At 42.5% G+C, this 27637-nt stretch overlaps 1 protein-coding gene across 9 annotated transcripts in view; it reads right to left on the reverse strand.

The window, feature by feature from the left end:
- Window positions 1-27637, reverse strand: part of MAP2K5 (mitogen-activated protein kinase kinase 5) — a 129433-nt gene that overhangs the window by 28365 nt on the left and 73431 nt on the right. For 4 of the 9 annotated variants that reach the window (XM_081888610.1, XM_081888612.1, XM_081888607.1 and 1 more), the window contains exons 17-20: window positions 22332-22361; window positions 12673-12726; window positions 6449-6475; window positions 6092-6124 (exon numbers count right to left, since the gene is read on the reverse strand). In XM_081888610.1, coding sequence (XP_081744736.1) covers window positions 6092-6124; window positions 6449-6475; window positions 12673-12726; window positions 22332-22361 — 144 coding nt within the window. The remainder of the gene's footprint in view (window positions 1-6091; window positions 6125-6448; window positions 6476-12672; window positions 12727-22331; window positions 22362-27637) is intronic. The other 5 variants (XM_081888613.1, XM_081888609.1, XM_081888608.1 and 2 more) reach the window with 2 other exon arrangements.

Raw genomic sequence — 27637 nt, forward strand, 5'->3', positions numbered from 1 at the left:
CAAACACACAGCTGCTCAGCAAGTTCTCCATTCTAACAGGCTGCATGTTACCCCCAGTATATAGTAATATACAAATCATTAAAATTTATTAGGAAGGTGCAGGATTAAAATGATCAAGCTCTATTGAGAAACAAGTAAAAAATGCAATTACACATCACCTGTGAACTACAGCAGGGATCAGCACCTGAGCCCCCAGGGCCAAATCTAACCCTGAAGCCCTTTCCTAGAGGCAAGAAAGGGGTGCAGAAGGAGACATGCTGAGGAAATGGGCGCCATTCTCCTCAAAGCAGCCCTCCAGAATAACTAGCTGCTAAGACACAACTTACAAAGCTTTTCCCCAATTTCTATTTGTGGCTGAATGTTAAGAATTGTAGGATGAGGATCTTTGAAAGATTTGGGTCACCTCCAGGCAACCTGTTTACTGAGCATTCTTCCTGATTTGCTGGCACAAAGTCTGCAGATGGTGTCAGCTATTTCATGAGCATCCACTCATTTGTTTGCGAGGAGGTTATAAGGCATTGCATCAAGGGGTTGTTACCCCACACTTTCCACTGCACTTTCACTTTCCTTACCGCAAAAGCTCCAATTTTGGGGAGGGCAGGTTTGTTGCACAAGAGCACCCAAGTCATCTTTAATGGCACATCCTGAACTTGCCAGTAAGCGCCTGAATCCTAGGTCAGTGCCCTTGGTTTCCAGAAGAGTGAGCGGTGCTGACTGTCCACAAACTACTGCCACAGCTACACATGATATGAGGCTGCAGCCTCACAAGTCTTTGTGGACTGAGTTTTCCTGTGATTGTGGCTTGAAAAGTGGCTGCTCTGGTAGGTTTCAAAGCTTCCTGCCTTCGAGGAGCTCTTTCTGAATCAACTTGTCTACTATGGGACCTTGCATCCTTCAGCATGGTACAGATTGTCTATTTCTATGCTTTTAGTGTGAGGTCCCCTAGTGAAAGAATCATAGAATTGTGAAGTTGGAAGGAACCCCAAGGGTCATCTAGACCAACCCCCTGAAACACAGGAATCAGAACTAAATAACCCCTGATAGATGGGCATCCAACTGCTGCTTAAAAAATCTCCACCACCTTCTAAGGTGATATGTTCTACTGTCAAACAGCTTTTATGGTCAGAATGCTCTTCCTAATGGGATAGAAACATTGAAAAATAAACATTTTGTTCATGCGAGGCACTGACCAGGCCTGTTGGGGCACACCTGTTGCCCTGTGTGGGTTGTTCATGTGCCCTGGGAGCACACCTAACATGCCTCTGTGCCAACTGTACACAGAAGGGGGAAGATCAGCAAGATTGTGTCCCATTAGTGAACTTCTCATGGAAGAACCACCAAAATGTTTCCAAGGGAACTTGAGGCTCTCTGGAACGCAGCTTGGAAATCACTTGTCTAGGCTAATCTATTAACAGTGGCTGCAACTGCTGTCTTTTCTACAACCAAAGGATTTGGTTCTTGTCACTGTGCCATTCTTGCTGCAGCAAAGATGGAAATGTTTTAGTGTGCCTTCCCTCTCTTGCAGTTTCAAACAGCAAAAGGCACAGAGATATGTGCAAAGCGTTCAGTGGCCGCGTCCACCAAAGGGACCTTCCCTCAAAGAGCTGAGCCCATTTATTGTTCGCTTCCACCCCTCCGTAAACGCCCCATGCAGCCTTATTGCTTTTTCATAAAACACTGCCGCAAATAATCAAGCATGACCATTGACACCCGCAAGATTGAGTTTTTAGGAACCATTAAATGAGTTCGGCCTCTTGGGAAGGTTTGTTTCTCAGGTTGGCCTAAAGGTAATTATTCAGCTATTCCTACCTGTAGTTTTACCTTGTTCTCATCTAGCCTTTGAATCATGCACATGGGTAAGGTCACAATTTCTGGCTCCAGTAAAGAGAACAGCAGAAAACATTTGGGCCGGAGTGGAAGCAGTGATGGATAGATACATTCTGACACTTGACTCTCCTCTGTACACACACATTTAACATCCGAGAGATGGAGGCATACATGGAACTCTGCATGGCACTCTATCCCTTGCTTTGTTTCTTAAAAAGTTAATGCAGTTGTTGAAAACACACCGTAGAAATGTTGAAGTGGTGATTTTAAACGTAATAGTCAGAAACAAGCCAGGGGGCTTATTGCTATTTCTAATTTAACTGATCCAGAGTATTAGACAGTGATCTTGAGACCTGTTTTGTTGCTGTTCCTCTGCTAGATCCCTTTTTCGTCAGCTTATCCATTGTTATTGTTTGCGAAACAACCTGAAATGCCTGCCAGAAGGAGTAGCAGCAAAGCATCAAGGCTACACAAAACAGCCCTCCGACATCAAGTCCAAGTCTACCAAGATGCGTATCTTGCCTCCACAAGAGCCAGATCCTGGAACAGCAGAGACCAGTGCAGATGAGCATGGCAGCTGGTTCTGATCAAACAGACTTTGTCAACCTAAAGGTAAAAGTAAAGGGACCCCTAACCATTAGGTCCAGTTGTGGCCGGCTCTGGGGTTGTGGCGCTCATCTCGCTTTATTGGCCGAGGGAGCCGGCGTACAGCTTCCGGGTCATGTGGCCAGCATGTCTAAGCCGCTTCTGGCAAACCAGAGCAGCGCACGGAAACGCTGTTTACCTTCCCGCCAGAGTGGTACCTATTTATCTACTTGCACTTTGATGTGCTTTTGAACTGCCAGGTTGGCAGGAGCAGTGACCGAGCAACAGGAGCAGCCCCGTCACGGAGATTCGAACTGCCAACCTTCTGATCAGTCCTAGGCCCTTACTTTGCCAACCTAGTGACCTCCAAAAGTTTCCAGCTACAACTCTTCTCTGCCACAGCCAGCACAGGGGATGGCTGACCTAGCTAAACTGGTCTGATGACGGGTTCCTAAAACACTCAAGAAGGTGGACCCTATGAATGGATGTGCCCCTATGCAAATGCCTCATTCCCAACCCTCAGACCACCCTCTTACCAGTCCTTGGCAGCCTCCAAACGCCCATAACTTTAGTGCAGTAAAGAACGTAACAGCCTAAGTTGGGGAAAGTATCTTGCTATCCATGGGTTCACGAAGAAACTTGCCATGCAGAAACAGCTGCAGACTGAAAGGGAGGGGAGTGACTCTGCTCCCCCCACCCCGCACCTACCCTGTGAATTTTAGGACTTTGCCAGCCCTTATTTGCTCTCATGAAGTTGCCACAGAGGGGAGCATTTGGCCCGAGATCATCAGTCTTAGAACACTAAACACTTCTAATAGCGAACACTCACGTTATCACGAATGCACTGAAAACAACAGCAGCTGTACCATACCAGAAAGCAAACAGACCTTCTCTCATGAGGTCCTTATTTAGAAAGAGACACACACATTAGCACAATAAGTGGGAACTATTATTCTCCCCCAACAGGGCTAGATCTTAAAAAGAGCCGAGGGAGGGGAGCAGGGAGAGAGAAACAAGGAGGGAAAACAAAACCAGGCTGCTATTAAGCCAATGTAGGAGGGGAAACCGTAGGGCACCCGCCAGGACCCTAAGGAGGAATGGAAATCAGCTCCATCGGAAGGCAGGGAGCCTAGAAACCAGCATGGCTTTCATTGCACCATTCTGCACAGAATGTAGCTCAGAATAAGGTGGCACTGCTTCCTTGGAACTTCTCTTTCTTTCTTTCAACAAAACAACAACAACAACTATACTAAGCTTATAGTCCTCATGGTGGCGGGTGGGAGATGGGAAACTGAAAACAGAAGCAGGACTTTTGGCAAGATTTGTCTTTGAGGGTTGTATCTAATGTTAGCCTTACTTTGAGCAGACCCTTTGAAATTAAGTTAGTCATTTCCATCAATTTCAATGGGCATGATCTGAGTATGACTAACATTGGATACAACCCTTGAGTCAGGGAGAGCACATAAAATATAATGTAAGAATGGCCCACATGAGTGTCCACTTGTCTCTAAATATGTGCATTGGGAGCCTGATCACACGCAGACATCACCTACACAATGCATGGTGGTTTAAGACACTATATTAGGGATAAGGAACCTGTGGCCCTCCAGATGTTGTTAGACTACAACTCCCATCATCCGTGACCATTGACCTGCTGGCTGGAGCTGCTGGGAGTTGGAAATCAACACCACCAGGGAAGGTCACCTTCCCACATGGCATGTGGTTTGCTCTGAAATACGATTTGCCGTGTTTAGCCATCTCAACCTGTAGTTTGGACATAATGGGCTTTCATATACTTCCAAGGGTGCTATTTCTGTGCACACAAAGTCACATGTGGGGAAGTTGTTGCAGTTACAATCCACTTACGCAACACGGCATCTGTTCACATGTGTGATCATAACTCAAAGACTGCCAAACCAAGTTAGAGCATGCATGTGTGAGTGGGCCAACACAGGCATAAGACCTCAGGTAGAGCTTATGTATACCTTCAGTCACAATGAAGTCAGTTCACAAATGCAAACACACAGTGACCAAGTGTCCAGAAATCAACAGATGTGCATGTCATACACATGCAAACATAAGTATGTATATGCGTAAGTTTGCCCTGATTTGCAAAAAGGGATTTGCTACTTTTCAAGGCACCCAGAAACCATCTCCATCCACATGCAGCCCAATTCCTTTCCTCCCAAGTTTCTGGTTCTGTCACATCAATTCCAGGCTCAGCCTGTTTCATCAGAAGTTGCTCTGGTAAGTGCAGTTCCCTGATAAAGCAGGGAAAGATTCTGGAAATTAACTCCTGGAACTAAGCAGATGGGCTGCCATTCCAGGCAAAAGTGTGCTAGATCTGCTATGCTCCTATGAGTAGGACTGAATTTCAACTACTGTGGGTTAATTTCACTTACGCTGCTGCTTCCTAAAGTGATTAAGGGGTGACCAACTACCACCACCAGAGCGTAAGGAAGAATATTTTGTTAGCTCTGAAAGGGGAAATCTGGCAACTATGATCATCCCATCAGAAGCCAGGTCTCCCAAAGAAAATGGTGGTTAGCAGAGCAAGCACCTAAGTGTTGACAATGTGGATACATGCAGTATATTAAAAATCAAAGCACACACACAATCAAATCCAGGTTGATAAAAGATGCACAGAGGCAAAAATGAATGTCCTGTGTCTGGGATAAAGTGCAGTTTTCCAGCGTTTTCTTTTCTGAGAAACATAGTAATGTGACAAAAAAGAGTGGGGTGGTGGGTGGACACAGATTAAATGTGGTGCATGTAAATGGCAGGAGCATTTGAACAAAAATGCACATTGTGCCCTTCCACAGCTGAATGGCCAGGCATGCAGAAATTTGGGCAACTGGAAATCCAGATAAACAGGAATACTGTTTCCTTAGGCCTGAACTAGTAGTGGGGGTGGGGGGAGGGGATACATGATGCCCTGACCCAGAGGCTCAGATGTGCTTCAACGTAAATATAAATCCTCCTGCATGTAGAGGATTCTCCACTAAATTCAATAGCTGGATCCCACCTGAGCCATGCCATGGACAACTCATGCATTTCACCCACTTTGAGCAGGCCTTGTGGGTGGGGAGCTTCATGTAAGCACCAGAGTTTCTGCTCCTCTTGAGAAATCACTGGATCAGGACTAAATGGGTTCAGGTAGAGGTATGAACAACAGGGCTCCTGCCGTTTTTGGTTTTTCTCCTTTTGGTAAAACCGAACAGAGAGGTGACATTCAAAACTGCTCTTGTTTACAGTTCAACCCTGACCCCTTTTAGCAGGTCCTCTTTTGCGCACCCAGAGCTGCACAAAAGCCTGCCTCATTTAAAAGGCAAAACGACAACTTCCATTTCTTTGCATTACCACATCTGGCAAGGTGGAGAGGTGATCAATTAATATGGGGGGCCTTTGGGGGTCTCTGTTATCCAAAAGAGAGAGAGGGAGAAAGAAAGAGACTTTCCTGGAAACCGCCTCCTTTTGCCAAGGATTCAATAGGAAGAGTCAGGAAACAGCACAAAGCAGGACAAGGCCAGCCAGCGCTCAGCAGCTCAGAGCCGCACAAGGCAACTTGTCTCGCAGTTGAGGACGTTGGGCCATTGTGCTTCATTAGGAAACAAAATATAAGCTTTCCAGTCCATTAGGAATGACTTTAGGAGTGAAAGCACATAAGACGGCGACTCACCTCATCAACAATGCACTGGAGTAACTGGAGGGGCTGTGATGGAAAGGAGAAGTGGGGGGAGAGAGAAGAGAAGTATTAGGCTATATGCAATATCTTTACAGTGGAGTGGAAAGAAAAAATCATTAATGCAATAAAATATAGCAAGATTAATCAACAGCAGCAAACTCTTATAAAAACATCGCGGCTCAGGATGTCCTATTATTTCTAATGGTACCTAATCTAATACAGGCAGTTAAAGGTTTGCATTTTCCACAAAATGCAATTTGCTAAGTTTAAAACAAGGCATTCAAGCATGCAAAGGAAGCAGCCATCAGGAAAAAGAAAAGTGAATTTTTTTCCCGAACTCATAAAGCTTACCATTAAAGATCCCTGGTTTTTCTGAATCTGAAAAGGAAAAAAAAAGGGGAGGCAATATGTAATTAGCATGTCATAATCAAAATGACTCACTTGGACACATTATGATCACTGAGAGAAAATTATTGTATCGCTGGTGGCAATTTGTGGGCATGTGTTAACACAATTTACATAATGAAAATACACAAATGTTAATAGCTCGCTTCTCATTTATAGGCGAAAGTCAGCAGAATGTTAATTTCACACAACACTTTTTAGTACCCTCCAGGTTGTATTAGAATAGGGAGAAAAACCATAATCCATTTCAAAAGGCTGTTTACGATTCAGATATAAATAATGTTTTATATTGCTAGATTGTGAGCACTGCGCTTAATGTTGCAATCATTGCTAATGTTATGAAGCTCACTCTTTTTAAATTAAAAACCGATTTATTTAAAATTGAAATTAAATCATAGTCAGAAATTAGAATTTTGGATTACTGCCAATGTCTGCTCACAATCTTGCCCCTCCTCTTTTTTTTTTTTGAAGGAAACTTTAATTATGTGTCTGAACTATATGCCTGTTCTTAGAGAACAACAGTTTATGCTCCACTTTTTAGAATTTCTTCTGTGCCCCAAACCTCCCACAGCTACTTTCTGAACACCAGTTTTTGGGTTATAATTATCATTTAAGATCACCAGCTGGCCTGTCCCTCCCAAGACTGCAAAATCCACAGACTTAATCTGAGCATCTCGGGAACTGCAGCAAAGGGGCTACCAAACATTGTCAGAAGTGGCTCAAGGGCCACTGTTTAAGGCTCTTATGTTTAAGCTAAGGATGCCAACTGTATAGGTGGGGATGCTGCTAGTTACATCTCTGAAAGCTGGGTGACAAAACTGACCCCCTGACAATTCTACCATTATTAACTATGGTTTTCCGTCAACTGTGTGGCTCTTTGCACATATCAACACAGGTCCCTTCCATTCTGCAAGATGCTTCTTTGCCTAAAACATCTTGGGTTCACTCACAGTTAACTTGGCCTGCCCTTTCCATTCAATATTCTCAGCTGAGTAGTGCCAGAGATGATGAATGGCTGTACTTCTCTCATTGGCTTCGAGAGCTCTCCTTCCTCCCTAGCTAGCCAGAGGCATTATCCTATAAATTAGGGATGGGGAGCCTGGGCCCTCCAGATGTTGCTGGACTCCAACTCCCATCAGTCCCAGCCAGCATGGCCAAAGGTCAGGGACAATGGGAGCTGTAGTCGAGCAATATCCAGTCCGCATTACCCATCCTGACTCAAATTCCCCCCCCCCCAAAGTAGTAAAAGGTCACAGACATATAGAACGCCCACAACAGTGTATGTATTTGCTTCTGGTTGTGCCATTATCAGGCTTCTCTTGTATCTTTCATCCTTATGGTTATTTGCAGCAAAGGAAAATGGAAACGTTCATAATTCTCTGTCTGGTGATAGGGAAAATCCCTTAGAAAATATACAAGGAAACAATGTGCAATCTTGCACCAACCATACTAGTGGAAATTCATTTTATTTACCAGAATTTCTAACAAATAAGCCCAGCATTATTACGTCTGAACACCTAAACCATAAAAATAAAACACATACAGGTAATTTGGGACATCACCTATAAATATGGCCTGTTAAAAAAGTATCACCTGTACATTAAACACAGCAAAATAGATCTCCTCCAGTCATCTATAAGATTAAAATATCAGTTCTCTATACGTCCCTACACCTCCAGATACCACATAAAGCCAATTATAAACTCTCTTTTGGGGTACTTCAATGCCCCTAGGGTGCTGTTAGCATAAAGTACATTCTACAGCAGCAGCAAAAGATTTCATTTAATAGAAGAGGTTGATGGTAAAGAAACAATATTTATTACATTTTTATCCTGGCTTTCCTCCAAGGCATTCAAGGCCCTGTATATAGTTCCCCACTCTCCATTTTACCTCCACAACAACCCTGTGAGGTAGGTTAGGCAGAGAGGTGACTGGCCCAAGGTTAACCAGTTAGCTTTATGGCTGAATGGGGATTTGAAGCTGGGTCTTCCCAATCTTAATCTAATCACTACCCCATCATGGCAGGATAGGGCAGGAAGTTACCAGTGTTTTTGACATATACCTCCTTGCACGGGAATGTGCAGCACATAAGTGCATGTGAGAACTACCTGAGGTTCTGCACTTTATGAGCCATAATCCTGAGGAAGGCGGGCACTTTGCGCTTGCCAGAAGTCACAGGGGAGAGTATACTGCTTCACTTCTCTTGAGCAGCAACACCTTCCGTGAGCTTGCAATCTGGTGCAGTTAACATCCCCATCTGTTTAAAACTGTGCCTTCAAAGAACCACACGTTCCTCTCTAAAGAGGGCAAAGTGTGTGCATGTTGTTCTGATCAGAGACAACATATGCATGGCACAGCCCACATCGAGGGGTGGGCAGGTGGGGGCAGAGTAAGCAACACAAACCGCAAGGGGAGCATGCTGTATCTATATTTATTTTCAGCTACATACCATTTAGAGCTATTATGATCCTGCATAACACAATATGCTGTTTACATTACAAGGGGCAAAATATCTGGCCGACAACCTGAATTGAATATTTACCAGTAAAATGACAGCTAATTGGGTTTATGAAGGAGGGTTTTCCTTCTTGCTGTAATGGGGAAGCCTTAATAGAAGTAGGGAATGAGATGGGATGAGGAGGAAGTAAGGGGGGGGGAGTGAAGGGAAACCACAGCTGTTCAGTCCTGTTGAACTATGGACTTGTCTGAAGCCAGGATGAGCTCAACCTGAGTCTACTGGTTTGATGAGCAGAACAGGGTGACAGGATTCTATTCACAGGAAGCAGAGGAAGAGGTTGTGGGCATAAGATGCTAGGATTTATAAAGGACAGTTGACTAAAACCTTTGGGGAAAAACTCTATTATGCAAATGTTCCAGAGAGGCAGCCAGGTTAGTCTCTTGCAGCAGAAACAACAAAGGGTATTGTAGCATCTTAAAAATGAAGAAAGAAAAAAAGCTATGGTTTTCCCAGTAGTGATGTATGGAAGTGAGAGCTGGACCATAAAGAAGGCTGATCGCCAAAGAATTGATGCTTTTGAATTATGGTGCTGGAAGAGACTCCTGAGAGTCCCATGGACTGCAAGAAGATCAAACCTCTCCATTCTTAAGGAAATCAGCCCTGAGTGCTCACTGGAAGGACAGATCGTGAAGCTGAGGCTCCAATACTTTGGCCACCTCATGAGAAGAGAAGACTCCCTGGAAAAGACCCTGATGTTGGGAAAGATTGACGGCACAAGGAGAAGGGGACGGCAGAGGACGAGATGGTTGGATAGTGTCTTCGAAGCTACCAGCATGAGTTTGACCAAACTGCGGGAGGCAGTGGAAGACAGAAGTGCCTGGCGTGCTCTGGTCCATGGGGTCACGAAGAGCCAGACACGACTAAATGACTAAACAACAACAAAAATGAAGAAACTTATTACGGCACAAACTTTTGTGGCACATTTCGCCAAATGTGCTTACTGAGCCTTTATCTACGCCCTAATTATCACAGACTGTATTTTTTTATCTCATTGCCATTTATTTCCCACCTTGGAATTTTCTGCCAGCTAAGATTTCACTCCATGCACCTGACAAAATGGGCTTCAGACTGCAAAAGCTTATGCCACAAGACATTTGTTAGTCTTTAAGGTGCCACAATACTCTTTGTTGTCATTGTTCAGCAAATGAAGAGAGGTTCTAGGTTCCAACTCCACATATCAGGGAGGATGAGATATAGAATAAGCACCACAACCCTTGAAACACTGGATTCTATCCAGATGGCCTAAGCTACTCATGGTCGGGGAACTGGGGTATGTTAGGGATTGGCCAGCCAAGCTGCACCAAGTGACGTTGGCAAAACTTGTTGCCCACAATGGGAGAAGACATTTCCATGCTCATACTACATGACATCACTATAAGTGACATTACAATACTAAAGCATAAGAAAACCCCCCCACTGTGCTCATCATTTGTAAATCTTTCTTATGTGTACATGTTGCATACATGGGAGTCCTAGAGATATGATTCTCACTTTAGGGTGCAACAGATCTCAAAGTCAGTCCTGGATGAGCCCTGCCAGTGGAGGTGTCCATGTCTAAACCTCAGCAGTGGAATAAGTTGCTCTGAACAGTTGTGGAAGTCCCAGCTGTGGAGGTTTTAAGAAGGTTGAAAGGATCCCTTCTGCTGCAGAATATCCTCTTTTGGGCCATGAGATCTGATGATCCACAGTTCCTTCCTAGGGACTGACTCCATTAAGATGAATGATGAAAACAGCCTTCATGAGGCTAAGTGTCCAAGTAGAGTTTTGAGAAAGTGCTGCGGGTCACAAAATGGCTGCAGCCGAGGCACAACAAAATGGCCACCACATTTGAAATATTGGGGAAAGAGACAGGGACACAAAATGGTGCAGGCATGCACCCCAATCATTCACTGCCTTACTCGATCGCAGAGAGGAGCTCTTTTCACCTCTCTGCTGTTTAGAAGTGGGAAGGGTATCCAATCCTGGTATCCAGTGAAATGTGGGCATGTTTAAGGAGACATGTTCAATGTAGGAGAGGCTGAGCCAGTGTAAACAGGAAATGAGCAGGAACAGCAAACATCTCTCATGCATTGTATGAGGGGAAATTTATTGAGACCTTTCACAGGTGCCATAGGATCTACTGCTGGCACACTGGTGCCTGTGTGTGCTGCATTGGTGACTCTTGGTTTATGCATATTGCTGCCATTGTACAAGTACCGCTATCAAGAAGCATGGATCAGTTGTCATGAGAAGGGCATAACTGCCTCCATGGGAAAAGTGTAAATTGACCTAATTCCATGAACAATCTCAGCTGCTGGTCATGGAAGATTGTAAAATAGTGTGGGATTGCACACAAAAACTGGGGGAAGCAATCCTTGCAAATGCTCTTATTGCTACCACTAAGCACCAACGACACACATAGAATTCCTGGCTTTTTAATAACTTGACAGCTTTATATAAATACGAGAGAGTGAGGGAGGTGGGGGGGTGGACCTCAGAAACTGCTGCTGAAGGAGACAAATGTTTTCTTGAGGGGGGACAATTACAGGTCTCCCATTTCAAAAGGTGCTTTGGAGGAACATGGAGCATGAACTATAACTCTGAAGCACCCTTTGAAATAGGACAGCTTGTAATTGTTGCCCCTGAAGAAGACATTTGTCGGAACATGTTGGGCAGGGCATTTGACCAATAAATTCTCCTTCAGGTTCTTTTTTTGTTGGTGCTGTCTTTTTGTGGTTGTTTTACTTTTAGCTTTACACTCATGTCATCCTTTTTAGCAGGAAGACACACAGAGTGCATGCTATTGCTCAACTGAGGTATTACACTGCAATTTCATAAATTCTGCATCAATATATCTGGGCCCAGTACTGATTCAAATTTCCTAAGACCCTCAGTTACTTCTTAATGCCACTACTGAGAATGACAGACAGCTATTTCACTGATGTCTTGCTGCAATATCATTGTATCTTTAGTCTTTTCTCCATTAAGTAGAGCTGCTCTGCTTTTTTGCCTCTGAAATACTATGAATACACTTTAAAAAGCTGTATGTTGTTTATGGTGATCTACCATTCCAGGTAATTTTGTTTCTACGGCTTTGTTTCCTCTTAATCTCTTAACTCTGTTAGAATATCTAAGTGCTACAACTATATTTTTCCCAGACCCTCAATGGCAAGCTGCTCAAGCTGTACTTATATTAGACATATTTTTCACTGTAAAACAATGTTGTTTACAGTCCACAACACTGGCACATCTCTGGAAAGATAAAACAGCTGTATAGCTGGGACTGCTACCTTTGCACACAGTTCACGAAAAAGCAAAGAATATGATTTTATTGCATACTGAAATAATTTTTTTAAAAGTCAATATAAAATGCTGCACAGTTTGAGCCCTCTCCCTCTGCCCCACACTACCACGGGACAAGTTGGTCTTGGAAGCTCTGATGGTCCAATCCTACAGCCCCACATGGCAATATTTATTATGGAGGGGGATTTTACATGCTGTCTTCTCCAGAGGCTGTACCAGAAACTCTGCTAGAGCTTAATTTTCCTGGAAGGCTAAAGAGCTCCCAGCAGTGACTCACTGTGGCCTCCACTCTTTCTCATCTGCACTGCAGTGTCGTGCTGTGGTGAAGTGACTGAGCTGTGAACCTGGAAGTCTTTGGTTCCAACCTCACCTGTACCACGAACTCACTTGGCTCACCATGCTCTCTGATGTTCAGCGTCCACCCCTGCAATATGGAGATACATCTTAGCACCCTACCTTACAATCATTACTTCGATACTGTACATGAAGTACTTGGAAAACTTTAAAGCTCTACAAGCTCAGTTGGTAGAGCGTGAGACTCTTAATCTCAGGGTCCTGGGTTCAAGCCCCTCATTGGGCAAAAGATTCCTGCATTGCATGGGGTTGGACTCATGTCCCCTTCCAAATCTACAATTCTATGATTCTATATATGCATACTACAATATAATGCCAAAAATTAATTCTTTCCTGTTTGTAATGCTGGGGGACCAAATTTGGAAATGCAATTTGTATGTAAACATACAAAACAAGCGAAGAATAAAGTATAATATTCTATAAATGCCAAGGTACTGGCAAGCTAGGCAGGGTGCTCAGTAAAACATATTTTCTGTATGTTCCTGTCTGATGGGGAGAATAGGTTAGAGGGAATTTATGCCTTTATTTGAAAAGTTGCTTTTGAATAGTTCTGTCTCTATAGAGATATTTTCAACAGAAGTGACAAGGAAGACCTCTGCTACCTCTTTCTGCTTTATAGTCCCAGGCCCAAGCAAGAAACTCAGGTGAATGCCTCCTTCCATTAGTTGACACTTGCCACAGTTCCCATTTCCTCTTTCTCCATCCCTGGCATTGGAACCTGCAACCTTTGCTGGAGAAAGCCTCTTCTTATATTGACTAACAAATCTGCATTTTCCATAGCTATTTAGCTGTTCATGCTAGTAGAGTAATTAATAATAATAAATAATAATATTATTATTTATACCCCACCCATCTGACTGGGTTTCCCCAACCACTCAGGGCGGCTCCCATCAGAATAGTAAAAACTTAATGAAGCTTCACAAAAGAATGAAAAGACAGCAGCAAAAAGAGGTATCAGGAGAATCTAATTTTGAAAGCATCTGTTGCACCTTATTTTTTCCTCAAGATCTGAGCAATTTCTGAATTCTAAAGATTAAACACTGCCTTATATGTTAAAACATTCCATTTCCCTCTATAAATAATATTTGGGTCAAAGACAATACTAGTTCAATTCTTCATTCCAAAGAATTAAGCTCCCTATTTCTGTGTTTCTATGATAGCATAGATGGAAGAAGATATTGCCGCACAACATTATTAGTTGGTTTCAGTTGTAAAGTGGTCTAAAAGACGTGATCTATATTTAATTACTTAGCTAGTCTTCCACTGACTCACAGAATGTGTATGTATGAAAGTAGATATCCATTGCCAAATAAAAAGTCAATATCCCCAAGAATTATGTTTTTGGCACAAATATAAGATGTCTAATAAGAGCAGGAAAATCTATGTGTATAGGATTTCTACAGCCATAGGATAATAATAGCAGCTGTCAAATCAACATAAAGCTATCCCCCTGGAATATTAAAAAGCAAATAGCAGATTTCTTCCAATGTATTCTGCAAAGAGAACCATATACTATAAAGACTGAGAAATATTACATATAATAAAATATGATCTTAAAGATCTTTGATTATAATTCAGCACAGAAAACAGCACAACTTTGGTATTAACATGTGAACAGTGTTTAATGTCTTTTAAATGGTTCAATATTGTAATGTATGCTGATGACACCAGAGTTTCACTCTTATTCTGAAACCAACTGCTGCCACTCATCAATTTAGTCTCACAAAATAAATGAATGCTTAAATGACACTTCTGTCAAATGAAAAAGAAAACCCTGCAAAACAGCTTTTCCTTGCACTCAAGTTAAAAAAAAAAATCATGTTGTTGCTGTTTTTCCCTTCTCCTTCTTTGACAAGTGGCTCTTGCGTTGAAATGAAAACAGGCCAAACTTGGTCAATATTATGGATTACATATAAGAAAAAGAACCTTGGACCTTACTAATATCAAGGAGCAGAAAGCAACAGCTTCAATTAAAACCAGCCAATTATTCAGCCCTTTAAGATGCAGCAAATAAATGAATTGCTTTTAAATGGAAGTCCTTGGATGAAGAGCTCTTTGACCCACAATTCAATTGCACTAGCAGGAATCATAATGAAGGAGGAATTTGCTGAAACAAAAAATTTTTTCTCCCCTGGAAGGGGAAAAAAGGCTTTTGAATGAGTAACCAAGATGCATTTACAAATATTCTCCATTGCAACAGGGAGAGAAGGGCTAGATTATAAAGGGGGGTGGGTCACCTTGAGCTTTGTTTACAAATTACTTTTCCGCTGGCTGAATTCTTACCTCACCACATGCCTCCCTGTGGCTCCCTTTTATTTGGCAATTCCAGGCAGACTTACACCGCTATCTAGAAGCTGAGGGTGCAGACGCCCTTCTGCATATCAGAGCCTGCAGACTCCTCTCTGATAATCACAAGACTGTGCCCAACAATGCAGTGAGTGAGGAAGATGGCACTCTCTCTAGACAAACTGGAGCACCTGTGGGGCTTGGTAGTGGGGGAAGAAGAAGAAGAAGAAGAAGAAGAAGAAGAAGAAGAAGAAGAAGAAGAATAGTAGTAGTAGTAGTAGTAGTAGTAGTAGTAGTTTGGATTTGATATCCCGCTTTATCACTACCCTAAGGAGTCTCAAAGTGGCTAACATTCTCCTTTCCCTTCCTCCCTCACAACAAACAGGTGAGTGGGGCTGAGAGACTTCAAAGAAGTGTGACTAGCCCATGAATGTGGAGGAGCAGGGAATCGAACCCGGTCCACCAGATTACGAGTTTACTGCTCTTAACCACTACACCACACTGGCTCTCAGAAATGCTGTGGCACTCCTGGAGGGAGAAACACAGTTCCTCAAGTTGATTTCCCCCTACTCTAAGTGTCTCTCATAAATGAAAGGCAACAACTCATGACATTTCATCCATTCCCAGTGGCAACTGGGAAGAGAGACGTGGCCAACAAGGATTGGACAGGCACTGCTGAACCGAAGGAAACTTTCCGACAAAGTTTTTGCTTCTTATCTTTTGCTGTATACTCTCATGAGGTGCACCTATTAATGACACGTCAAGGGTAAAAACTAAAACTAATATTTATATCCCTACCTTCTCTTTCCACAAAGCTGGGGATGCCTAAGGCAGCTAACCACTAAGGCAGTTAGCAGTTTTAGGAATATTAGTTAGTTAAGTCAAAATGATTCAAAGATAAATAAATACACAGCAAATATTGTGAGTTTCAAATGCCTTGAGGTTTGCTGACCTTAGCAAAATGATGCCACAGAGTGACAGTGTAATACAGTAAGTCCACAGCTTATGCAGAGGTTGCGTTCTGGGGATCACGCCTAAAGCCAAAATTGTGTCTAGTCGAAACTCATTGTGATCAAAACCCGTTGTGCCAAAGTCATTTTCCTGGAACCCCACCCCCTTTCTGCCCCTTAAAAAATAGTAAATTTTTTTGCCCCTTCATAAAGCTGAATGTGCAGAAGTTAAATGTGCAGAAGTGGTGGGCTTGCTGTATACAAAATTAGGCAAAAACAGTTGCCCCAATCCAGTGACTGTCCATGTATAGAGGACAGAATACTAAACTCATTAGGAAGGGCTGCTACCTAACTGCATCCTTCTGTGAACATTTTGTGCCTGTCTAGAGATGCTCTCACCTCTGAACAGCTTTGCCGAAACACCAGAACCCATATGGGGTCCTGGATCAGGGTAACTCATGAGAACTGATCCAATGCAGGATTTTTACCTCACCCCACCCCCATTAATAATGTTTTGGACTGCTGCCTTCCTTTATAAAATCAACCCAAAAGAGGAGCATGTTCAATCTTGCTCTTTAACATTCTCTATTATTCACTTTTGTTTCCATCGCGCTGGGTGCCTCTACCCGGAGAGAAGCAATATGTCATCATTTTGTTGAGCTAACTGGCCTAACAGTCTTGTCCCTTTGAGTTAGGAACAAGACAGCAACACTTCATCAAACCGTTGGCAAAAGCCAGGCAGGAAAGGGCTGGCAGAAGAAATGGGAAGCAGCCAAGTTTTCAAATCTGGTGACTTGATTAGCCATTATAGAAAAGGGAAAAAACATGTTGGCCCCCAAAGTTGTCCCCTTTTGAACAGAAAGCTCCCACTAAATATCACCTCCATCAGTCTCACCGTTGCAGTTTTGTAATAACCGGCTTGCTAGGTGAACATTTGTTGAAAAGGCATCTTCTCCACTTGCCACTACTGCCTCCTCTTTTTGGGGTTTCCTCTCTCCCTCCTCTCCCCTCCTTATCATACTCCTTATTTGAAACAGATTTTTAACAGATAATCTTGCTCGTTATAACAATATCTCGCTTGCATTTTATTCAAATAATTCTTAAAAACAGCTTTAAAAGCCGTTTGGAATAAACATCAAGCTCACCATCAATCAAAGGCAAAAAAAATTTCTGCTGGCGGTTGTATAAACATCAGATCAACTCACTGATGTCTTCAAGGATTTCAGACTGAACCATAAAAAACTCCATTAACTTCTGACAAAGAATGCAAATTAATCGCAACATGGGGTGAGATGAAATTAAAGGCTCTTTTCTAATCAATGACAAGGCAGGATGAAATATTTACTCCTCTCTCTCTCTCTCTCTCCTCCCTCCCACCTCCAACGCTTGCCTGTGTTCAGGGTTGCATTCCTCAAGCCAAGCCCAAACAGAAGGTGAGTGAACAAACTTGGCCACATCAAGAACTGCTTAGATCCTCTCAGCCCTAAAGTAATCTGCTTGCAAGTTGCACAGATTCAACACGCACACGTGCGCGCACACACACACACACACACACTCCAAATCTCAGGTGCGCCCAATTTGTTATTCACACTCTCCTGTGCCAGTGAAAAGGGGTGGGGGTGGGGGAAGAGGAGGAAGAAGGCTGGCACAGACAGATGCACCAGGAACCTGAAATGACAGTTCTGCCCTCCGGAAGCACGATCACTACAGAAAAATCTAGTACAGCCTCCAGGTGAAATGTCTGGTGCTCCATATGGAGCAGAGAAAATTAACAACAAGATGGAAATCTCACAAGCAGCAGGGAGCTGGATTTTTTTGAGGGGGGAGGGGGGAAATGAAATTTAAAGATGAAGAAGGAGAAGTAATAAATTAATGGGGTGTGAAAACATTCAAAGCTTTACAATACCAGGGGCACTATTTGCTCAGATATTTTTTTTTTAGAATAGGAGGGGGGGAACATCCCCCCCTTCCAAACTTCAAGTCATTTTGATGTAATTTATTAACAAAGATCTGCAAGTGTATCCAAAAATAGGTAAAAGGGTTTTAGCCAGATCCAGGAGGACTAGTTTAAACACATTTCTCAGAATCCTTCAGTTTTCAAGTGCTGCCTTAGAACACTTTTGCAATGGACTTCTCCTTGCTGGCCCTAACTTGGAACACGAGCAGTGACTACTTGACAGTGGCAACTGTCTGCATTTCTCTGCATTTTTGTACTGTTAAGCACGCCCCTGCCTTCTGTTTAAATCAGGGCAAGCTGAATATCTGGAAGAAGAAACTGTACTGCACTGTATTTCAGTTTGACAATTCTTTCCACACAGAATCAGAAAATGCCTCCAAATCAGCATTAAGGTATTTAGAACTTTTAAAAGACTCACAGATACACACACATACATCTAAATGCAGTTGTGTGGTTTTTCTTTGCGGGGGGGGGGGGAACTAACTTGGAAGAAGGTATTTTGGTTTAATGTTTGAACTCATAGAAAAAGTCATTGTTATTGTCATGGACTGTTTGCTTAAAGTCATGAACTTCACCCCAGTTTTTGTAGATATTTATACATACATCAAGATAAGATAATTCCTTTAAATTATTTCTCTTGATAGAAAATACCTCAGGCTTTGAAAAGGATTTCATGTTTCTAAGAGATTGTACTCTATAGCTTCTTAGAGATTTCTGCCCCCTAAACAGCAAATAAGTGGTTATCATCACAATAGTAAGTTAATAAAAACATTAAGTGAATCAAGAATTTGCTGGATTGATCAAACCCGAGAGTTTGTTTGTGTAAACACCTGGTAACAGCAGTGGCTGCTCTAATTATCACAATATTTAAATGTTTTCTCTGCAAATTGACACATTTGCAAGTGAACTGCAAATGAAAAATACAAATAACATTCACCATTCATCAAAACCAAAGTCCTGAAAGCACTTACAAGCTTCTCATGTGACTTGCATAAGCAGTTGTTTCTCATCTATAAGAATATTGTACATAAGATAAAAAATATTCAGTAGGAAACTCTCACTAGGAAACAATTTTATTTTTTTTTGCAAGTCCCCTGTTGAAACCAGCAGGAGCTGTTCCACATTTCGCACAGGCTGTTATGCCTCCAGGTGTTTTGCTTTCAGTGAAGGAAGACAAGATTCCCAATTTACAACGTCCATACTGATCCCAAAATGCCTCCGAGTCCTTTTGCCCCAATCTGGGAGGAACTGAGAAGACAACACATACAAACAATGCAACAAAATATAGCAGAAGGATATATGGCCTGAAAGCATGATGGCCTGAAAAAATGGTGACAAGGAATGGCTGACCTTATAGATAGCCCATAGTGAAATTTCTGCAAAGTCAGGAATTTAAGCAGAGGTGACCAGCATTATTGGTCTGGGGGGCCAATTCTGCTTCTTTGAGTGAAATGTTTCAGTGGCTTACACTAACCCAGAAGGCAGGATTCAAATGATTTGAAGGCAATCTTGGGAGTCAGAAATATATGCTGCTATGTTGAAACAACTATGTTGTTTGTCAGAGGGGGTTAACTTAGGAATTACTTATAATGACTATCAAAATGCATTAGTGGAAGAGTGAAACAGGCAAATATGTTCCATGCTTCCTCCATGATCAACTGATTTTGGTACGTTTTCATGTTAACCACTTTTTGCTATGCACCTGCAACAAATACACTTCTGAACATTCATTCCTCCCCCACAGCTGTTTCTACATATATATTTATTTCTGGAGACTATTTCTGAGATAGCTGCGCATCTAGCTGATATAATGTGCACAGGAACTTGCTTTCACCTGACACCCTCTCTGCGAATTGCTGCACCATGGACTGGGTTTGGGTCCACAGGATCATACTTCATATTGCTATGGTTAGGAGAGATGTAGCTTTGCTGCACGATTTGCTCCAGGATCAGACCACCACCTGTTTAAATATTTCTCGGCCACCACCAGTTTAAGAAGAAGAACAGATGGTGCATCTGCTAACTCTTTTCAAGTCCATAAAATGGTTACGAAGAAGTTGGTTTTTTAAAAAAAGTAAATAAGTGCTCCTAAACACAAGGAAAAGACAAAATCTCTTTCTATTATTCAATAACCACGGTGGTGAGGCATCTGCATAATCTAACCATGCATAAATTAGAATGTGTTATTTGCATAATAATAGCAAGTTAATAGATGCTTAAAGAGCACAGACCAACACCAGCTTTAAATCAGACATGCCTCCAGGCACTTTGGCCTGTATCAACCAAGACTTTAGGAAAAATGGGTACAATCCACCAGGGAATGGGGTCCTGCACGTGGATCACTAAAATGACTCAGAGCTGTGTAAGAGATCCCAACTGATTGCGCACAGCCCCCATCCATTTTGATGCAGAATATACAGGTGATGTTGCGGGTGATTTGTACCCCATGTCCATGAAACAAAAAAGCCAAAATAAATAAATAATTAAAAATGAGGAAGAACCCTCCAAATAACTCATATTGCTGCATGGACATAATTCTTCAAGGACAAGTACATAATTCTTCAACACTTTTCCAGCAAGAATAACAGCAGATCTTCCTCCCACCCCTTGAACTCCTGTCATCCATTTGTCATGACAGGTATTTGCAAAGAAATACAGCCAGAAAGGGACAGCTGACTAGCGTACTGGAGACTTTCTCTTCTCCTTTTGATATTTTTATAGAGTATATTCAACAAGTGTATACGCTATGGGGGGGGGGGGGAAGTTGTGGCTCACAGCTTCTCAAACAACAGTGCCTTAACAATAGTTTCCAGGGAAGTCAAAGGATATTTCCTGCCTAAGTTCAGGTGTAGCATTATTGGTTTTTACTCAAGTTAAGATAATAGAATTGTAGAGTTAGAAGGGAGGGACCCTGAGGGTCTTCTGGTCCAAGACAAGAGAGGAGATCTTGGTTTGGGGATATAAGAAAGTAGCAGGGTGGTAGGTTCTACCATTTAGTAAGCAACCAAGGCCTGGTTCTTGTTGAAGTGAAAAATCTGAATGCTCTTCTATCCAAAAAAATTCCTCCACGTTAAGCAAACAAACTTACATGGAAAGACTAGACCCTTTGTCTTCAACATCTCCCAGACATGCTGCTTTCTATGTAAACTGAATAGAAGAGCAGGCACCCCCCCCCCCCAGGATTGACATAGTTTTACCACCCCAATGAGAACAAGGCCTCAGAAGTACTGGCAGGTCAAAAAAGGGTAGGTTCACCAGATTTTTCCAGCACAAAGTGAAAACTTTTTAGACACTCCTTGTTGGACATACACAGAGTCATGAATGGCTCAACACATATTGAATCATAGTATCACCAAAGCCCTTTTAAACAAATCAACTTCTGAACAAGGGTTAGTCAGCAACACGCTGATGGGTTGAATGCTTCAGAAATACACATAGCATGTAGGTATTTGCATTATACTCATACAACATTGCACATCAATAGTCAGATCAGCCTTAGGCACAGGTCTTATGATCTATGTGGAGAAGAGCTCCTATTTCAGATCACTTTGTGACTGCTAAGACATCACCTTTTTTTCACTTGAGGCACAGGCAGCAATATGATCACTCTGCTTATTTATCTTATTAGATGTCTTATCAGCCCTTCACCACAAGGTCCTAGAGTGGGTCACCACAATAAAATACACAATAATAAAACTAATATATAACATAATTAATGTAATAATATAATATAATAAAATATAACAGTTACAAGCATAAAACAAGGAATGTGTAAAACCTATTGAAACCAGTTCCAATGCAGATGCAGATGCGGACTGGAGTGAAGACTGCCACTTAAAAAGAGGTTTACACTGAATTTTTTTTCTCACATGAATTGCTAATGTGCAGGAACATCTCTACTACCTAATATGACCAGGAGTCTGGCTTTCAGTCACTAGCCTACCTGGCCAGTGTCATTAGCCTAGTTGTTGGGGTTCATCTGGCATCAGTAATTGCCATAGACAATTGCTGGGATTAGTATTGCATTAGCAGCAGTATCCCTTTCCCAACAGCATGTTGCAATTTACTTAAAATAAACTCATACTTTTAAAGATCCCAGCCTCAGTCACCACTTCCCCCACCCTGTATCAAGTCAGTTTAACCACAGACACCCCACATCTCCCCCCCCCCAAAAAAATTAAGATTTGCATTAAAAAGTTCTAATATTCTGTCCAAACAACTGGAGTGATGCAAGGCTTTATACCCCCCCACTCCACAACACATTGCTGAACTCATTTAATAGCCTCAAATATGTCAAATAAACCTGGAGTTTAAAAACAAAATGAGATCAATGGCAGTTTTGGACAACTCTGCAGATATTACCGTTAGATTTAACAGGGCAGATTTATATGAACCTGGTTGCAAGGCTCACAATTGCTCTCTGCAACTTCATACATAGGAATGAACGCCACAGTGGCAGTCAGTGATAATGAACATTCTTACCTGAGGATACGGGAACCTCCCGAGAGCAAGCTGGGAAAGGAAATAATATTTGTCTAGTTAGAGAGATTTGCATTAGGGGTTGAGGAAAAGGAGGGGGGAGAGAGAGGAAGAAGAGGGGGAGAATAACTAAAAAAATCAGTACAGTATTGCATGTAAAATGGACAGAGATAGAACGAGGAGACGCTGAAGCAAAAATAACCTCTAAGCATGGAGAACAGCTATATTTAAAACAGACAATCATACAGAAGAAGAAGTCTGTTAATACATCTGGTGGCCTACCCACCCAACAACCCTGCCCACCTCTGATACCCCCAATCCTAATTCAATGTATTTTGATGAAGAGAAAACAATGTGAAGTGAATAGTATGGAGAAAGCACCCAAGACGCCAGAGTGTGGACGCTGGTCATATTCTCACAATACATTGAAAGCATCATTGGTCCACTTTAACAGCCATGGCTCCCACCTCCCACTCAAAATGAATGATTCCTGTGCACTATAGTTTGTTAAGCGTGCTGGGAATTGTAGCTGTGATTGGGGGCTCTCTTAACAATTCTCAGTAACGCTAACAAACTGGGCCTCCCAGGATTCTTTGGGGGAAGTCATGACTGTTAAAGTGGGACAATAATGCTTTAAATGTATCGTGTTGATGTGAAGAGTGTCAAGAGTGGAAGCTGTAACTGGGGCCCTTTCTGGTTTTGAAATGCAACCCTCATGAGACCACAGCATCGTGCTCCATGTTAACCAACAAGGAAGGAGCACCAGCCATTGGGTCCTCCCACTGTAGGTGACATGGATTAAAATCTTCACGTCATTCATAAGCCACGGGGAAGAGTTTGTCTTTCCACCATGGCTCTAAGGATTGAAGGGCCCTTAAAGGGTGCCAATGGGTACCAAGTCCAAGAGAAGTGATTGCTCCCTCCCTGTGGGCCACGCAGGCACAGCCCAGTTCTGTGGGGTTCTTTCAGAGGCCACATGCTGCCACTCAAAAAGGATGCACAAGGCCCAGAGCAGCTCATACAGCTCCTCCGCCCAGGCCTCACCATTCCAAGCCAGGGTGGTTTTGACTCCTCATTTCTCACAACAAAATACTTCACTGATGCTCTTCCACAGATGCTCACTGGGTTTGTGTAGAGCAGCAGTTAGGGTGTTGGATGTGGGAAAGCACATACAGTTCATTAGATGGCTTTGGCAAAGCCACTCTTTTTCTAGACTGCCTTAAAGGGTTGTTTTAAAAGAGGAAGCATGCTACGTTGCATTCTGCACTGATCCTTTGGATACACGGCGAGTAAGAATTCAAAACCAGCACCCTCATAAAAATGATATTTTTGGTCTAAAACTTGCTTGCCAGAAGAGTGAACATGCCTGCACACAAAATGCAGTTTAACAACCAGCACAACAGCAAGACCCTTAAATGTTATGCAAATTAATTACGAAAGAGGCATGCTTATACAAATTAAGCACATTTATGCAAATATAGTTTATTTTGAATACAGAATTGGGTTTCATCAGTATAGAAATTGTAATTTTTGCATATAGAATGCAAACAAGTCTTGACTATAATTTATTTATTTTAAACACCAGCCCCTCTGTTGGGATTTGCTTCAACTGTGAAGAGGGAGCAGCACCCAAGCAGCAAGAAACCCAATTCAAGAACCATTGTTCTACTGGGCTAAGCAGAGTCCTCCCCCCTCTCCAAGATTGTCAAGGTATTATAAATTAAGAAACTCACAAAAGAGCCTGTAATCTTCCCCGAAATAGCCTGCAGATATGTCACTGTACTAAATGTGTTTCAGATTTAATGAAGCTTTAATGTCCTTTTTAATTTTGCCTGTTTCAGTATCACCAGGGGTCGAGCAAGGCAATCAGCACTCAAGAGGATGGTTTGGTTTAAAACTAGGAAAAAACTCATTTGCTTATGAGTTGCACTGTATTTTCTTAATTAAATTTACTGAGTAAAATGGTTTTAAGTTCAACCAACCAATGACCTCTGTATGTAGATTTAGATTTATAAATAGGCCAACAGCTAAAGCATAGAAGCCAAAAACACACACACAAAACAAAACCCAACCATGAAAACAAACAGATTAGGGCTTTGCCAACAGGAGAATTGCCTCCATACAACAGAAGCCATTTGGACATAAAATGATATATAATCCCGAGAGGAAAATTGAAAAGATAAAAGCACACAACTTAAGACAGTCAATCAGAAAAGTCAACCCGTTCCATCGCAGTTTTGGAAACATATTCCCATTAGCCCTCTTAGCTTTTGAATCCTCCCGGCTTGACAAGTTAATAGATCGGTGCCTCAACACAGTGGAACCCTCCTTATTTGAATCTCGATTATCCAACACGCTTGCTTATTTAAATTCATCGCCTACTACATTTTCATCCAAAATGTCACTTCTGAACACACTGGCTTCCCATAGCTCCTCCTTGCAGCAGCCACATGCTCAAGATGGTCCTATGAAGAGGTCCAGACTGCACATTCTGTGGATTATGCAGAAAAGTAAAGGACACATTTGACAAAATGCCAAGCATTCCCTGCAAAGGACAAACAAAACCAAGCCCCACCTTAGTAATTTTATTCCTGAAATGCAAGAACCCTGAGCATGCTGAGCTCAGACAAATCTTGGAATTATGGAAAGCAGGCAGTGACCAAGTGAGCTCTGTAGATGCAAGTTCATTTCTAACAGCCCTAAAACATATGCAACGGGTAGGAGATTAAATTTTGCCATCCTCAAGCTGCTACACCACAGTATCTGATCCACTGCAACGTCACAGTGGCTCTGAGGTACCACTCCTGTGCAGTTCCAGCATCCTCTCCAACGTACCAGGAGATCCACCTCTTAACAGTGTGATCAGCTTCCTTGTCACCCACATCACCCAAATATGACCACCCCTAAGCCATCGCTTATGCAGCTGGGGCTGCCCTGACTATCTTGAAAAGGAGATATGCTCAGTAGTGGAGCATGTGATTTGCATGCATAAGGCACCAGATTCAACCACTTGCACTCACTGTTGGGTGGCAGGGCTGGAAAAGATCTCTCTCAGCCTAACTCCTTGGAGAGCCAACACCAGTGGGAACAGACAGCACTGGGCTGATTCTGTATAAGGCAGCTTCTAAGATTCAAATGTATCTCTAAATCAGGGTATGGTGCCTCAGTGACTTGCTAGGAGAACTGAATGACAAAGATAAGTGTTATTTGTTATGTCCATGATTAAGAATAGTGAAAGGAGGTAACACTAAAAGCTTTAACATACACAGAATAGTATAAACCAAGGATGGGGCACCTGTGCCACAGCCAGCCCAGTAGCTGTTGGACTCTAACCCTCACCAGTCCCAGGCAACATAGCCAATGGTCACAGATGATAGGATTGTAGTCCAACAACAGATGGAAGGCCGCAGATCCCACAACCCTGGTATAATGGGTGCTTTTGAATTATGGTGCTGGAGGAGACTCTTGAGAGTCCCGTGGACTGCAAGAAGATCAAACTTCATTCTTAAGGAAATCAGCCCTGAGTGCTCACTGGAAGGACAGATCATTAAGCTGAGGCTCCAGTACTTTGGCCACCTTATGAGAAGAGAAGACTCCCTGGAAAAGACCCTGATGTTGGGAAAGATTGAGGGCACAAGGAGAAGGGGACGACAGAGGACAAGATGGTTGGACAGCGTTCTCGAAGATACAAACGTGAGTTTGACCAAACTGCGGGAGGCAGTGAAAGACAGGAGGGCCTGGCGTGCTCTGGTCCATGGGGTCACGAAGAGTTGGACACGACTAAACGACTGGACAACATGCAGCTTTTCAGTGGTGACTCCCTATTTACACAACCCCTGGTGAGGTGTATCTGCGTCCATCAGTACTGAATTTTACAAAGAACTTGAAAACATTCTTCTTTACCCAGGCATGTGATGTCTGAAGGATACTGTTCCTGGCAACCCTGAGATCACTGGATGAGATCATGTTTTAACTGGTTTTTGACTGTTTTAATGTAACTGCTTTTAGAAAGCTTTTTTTAAAAAGAATATTTTTTACTGTGAATGGGTTTGTTTCCCTGGATTTCTTCAGGAGGAGGGGTCAAATCAGAATACACATCTTTCCATCCTACCATGAAACTTTCAACATACCTTCAGTTATAGTGACCTTCCAAGGTGCATTCGGCTGCTGGGGGAAGGCACAGACTGAGGGGGCACTTAGAGGAACACATGCAACAGCAGTTCATTGTTAGAGAACACACTTTGCATTTCATGAAGAGCTAAGTTCAATCTCCAGCATCCTAGGGAAGCATGGCCGAGAAAGACGTGCCTCAGCTTGACACTCTGGAGAGGTGTGGCTGCTGGAGGAGACAATGCTGAACTGGATGGACCAATGATCTGATGCAATATAAGGCAGCTTCATGCATTCATATACAAGCAAGCCGGCCGTCAACGTTTCTTCAGAGGTCTGGGAGCCTCACCTGCCTCTGGTCTACTGGCAGCAAGAAGTACGCCAAGGTGGTCTTGTTGCAATTCCACCTTTGACTAGATCTGGATGGCAATATACTCATTAAATCCCAGCTTAACATCCCTCAAATGGTGAGTTCAAGATCCACTGCAGGCTTGAGTCCTGACACTAAAGTAAGCAGAAAGCCACTGAGGCAAGGGCATGCTGAATATTGTTTTTAAGGACAATGATGCTATAAAGTCTCCTGCCCACCCTTCTTTAAATTACTCTGTGCGACTTGCAAGTTTGTTTGGCTTTTTAATTTACAGTTATACTGAAGAGCACAGGATGGCTTTATTTAGTTGCATTCCATGTTTCTCAGCATAACTGCAAATTGAAAATAAGCACTTACGATACTGCTTGTGATCGAGCTAAAGAAGAACTTTATAGTCTGAAATGTTCTAAAATTTGTTCTTAATTACTTTGTGCACATTTTACACAATTAAATTTCCATCTCAAGATTTTGCATTTAGATTGTGCACTGCAGTTAAACCCTCAATTTAGAGGAAAGCAGCCGACAGTTTGGAACATTCAGACATTGGAAACTTTTTTAAAAAAACAACAACAGACCAAACAAACCCAGACATAACAACTGGATTACCTGAAACTCACATGGTAAGATTTCATTTCCGAGACCAATTTGTAGATTTCTAGATTCAAGGTTTAAAATCGCTTTAACATTCCACTGACAAAGACCCTGATAAATATTAAATACTGCAAGAAGAAGCCCTATCGTTTTTCCTTCCTACCTATACCAATTCCACTGTCCTCTTATTGCTCAGTTTAAAAAAGAATCCAGGAGGATATAACCGCAATTTACTCAT

The sequence above is a fragment of the Podarcis melisellensis genome (genome assembly GCF_964234715.1).
Source record: "Podarcis melisellensis genome assembly, chromosome: 14".
NCBI classification, from domain to species: domain Eukaryota; kingdom Metazoa; phylum Chordata; class Lepidosauria; order Squamata; family Lacertidae; genus Podarcis; species Podarcis melisellensis.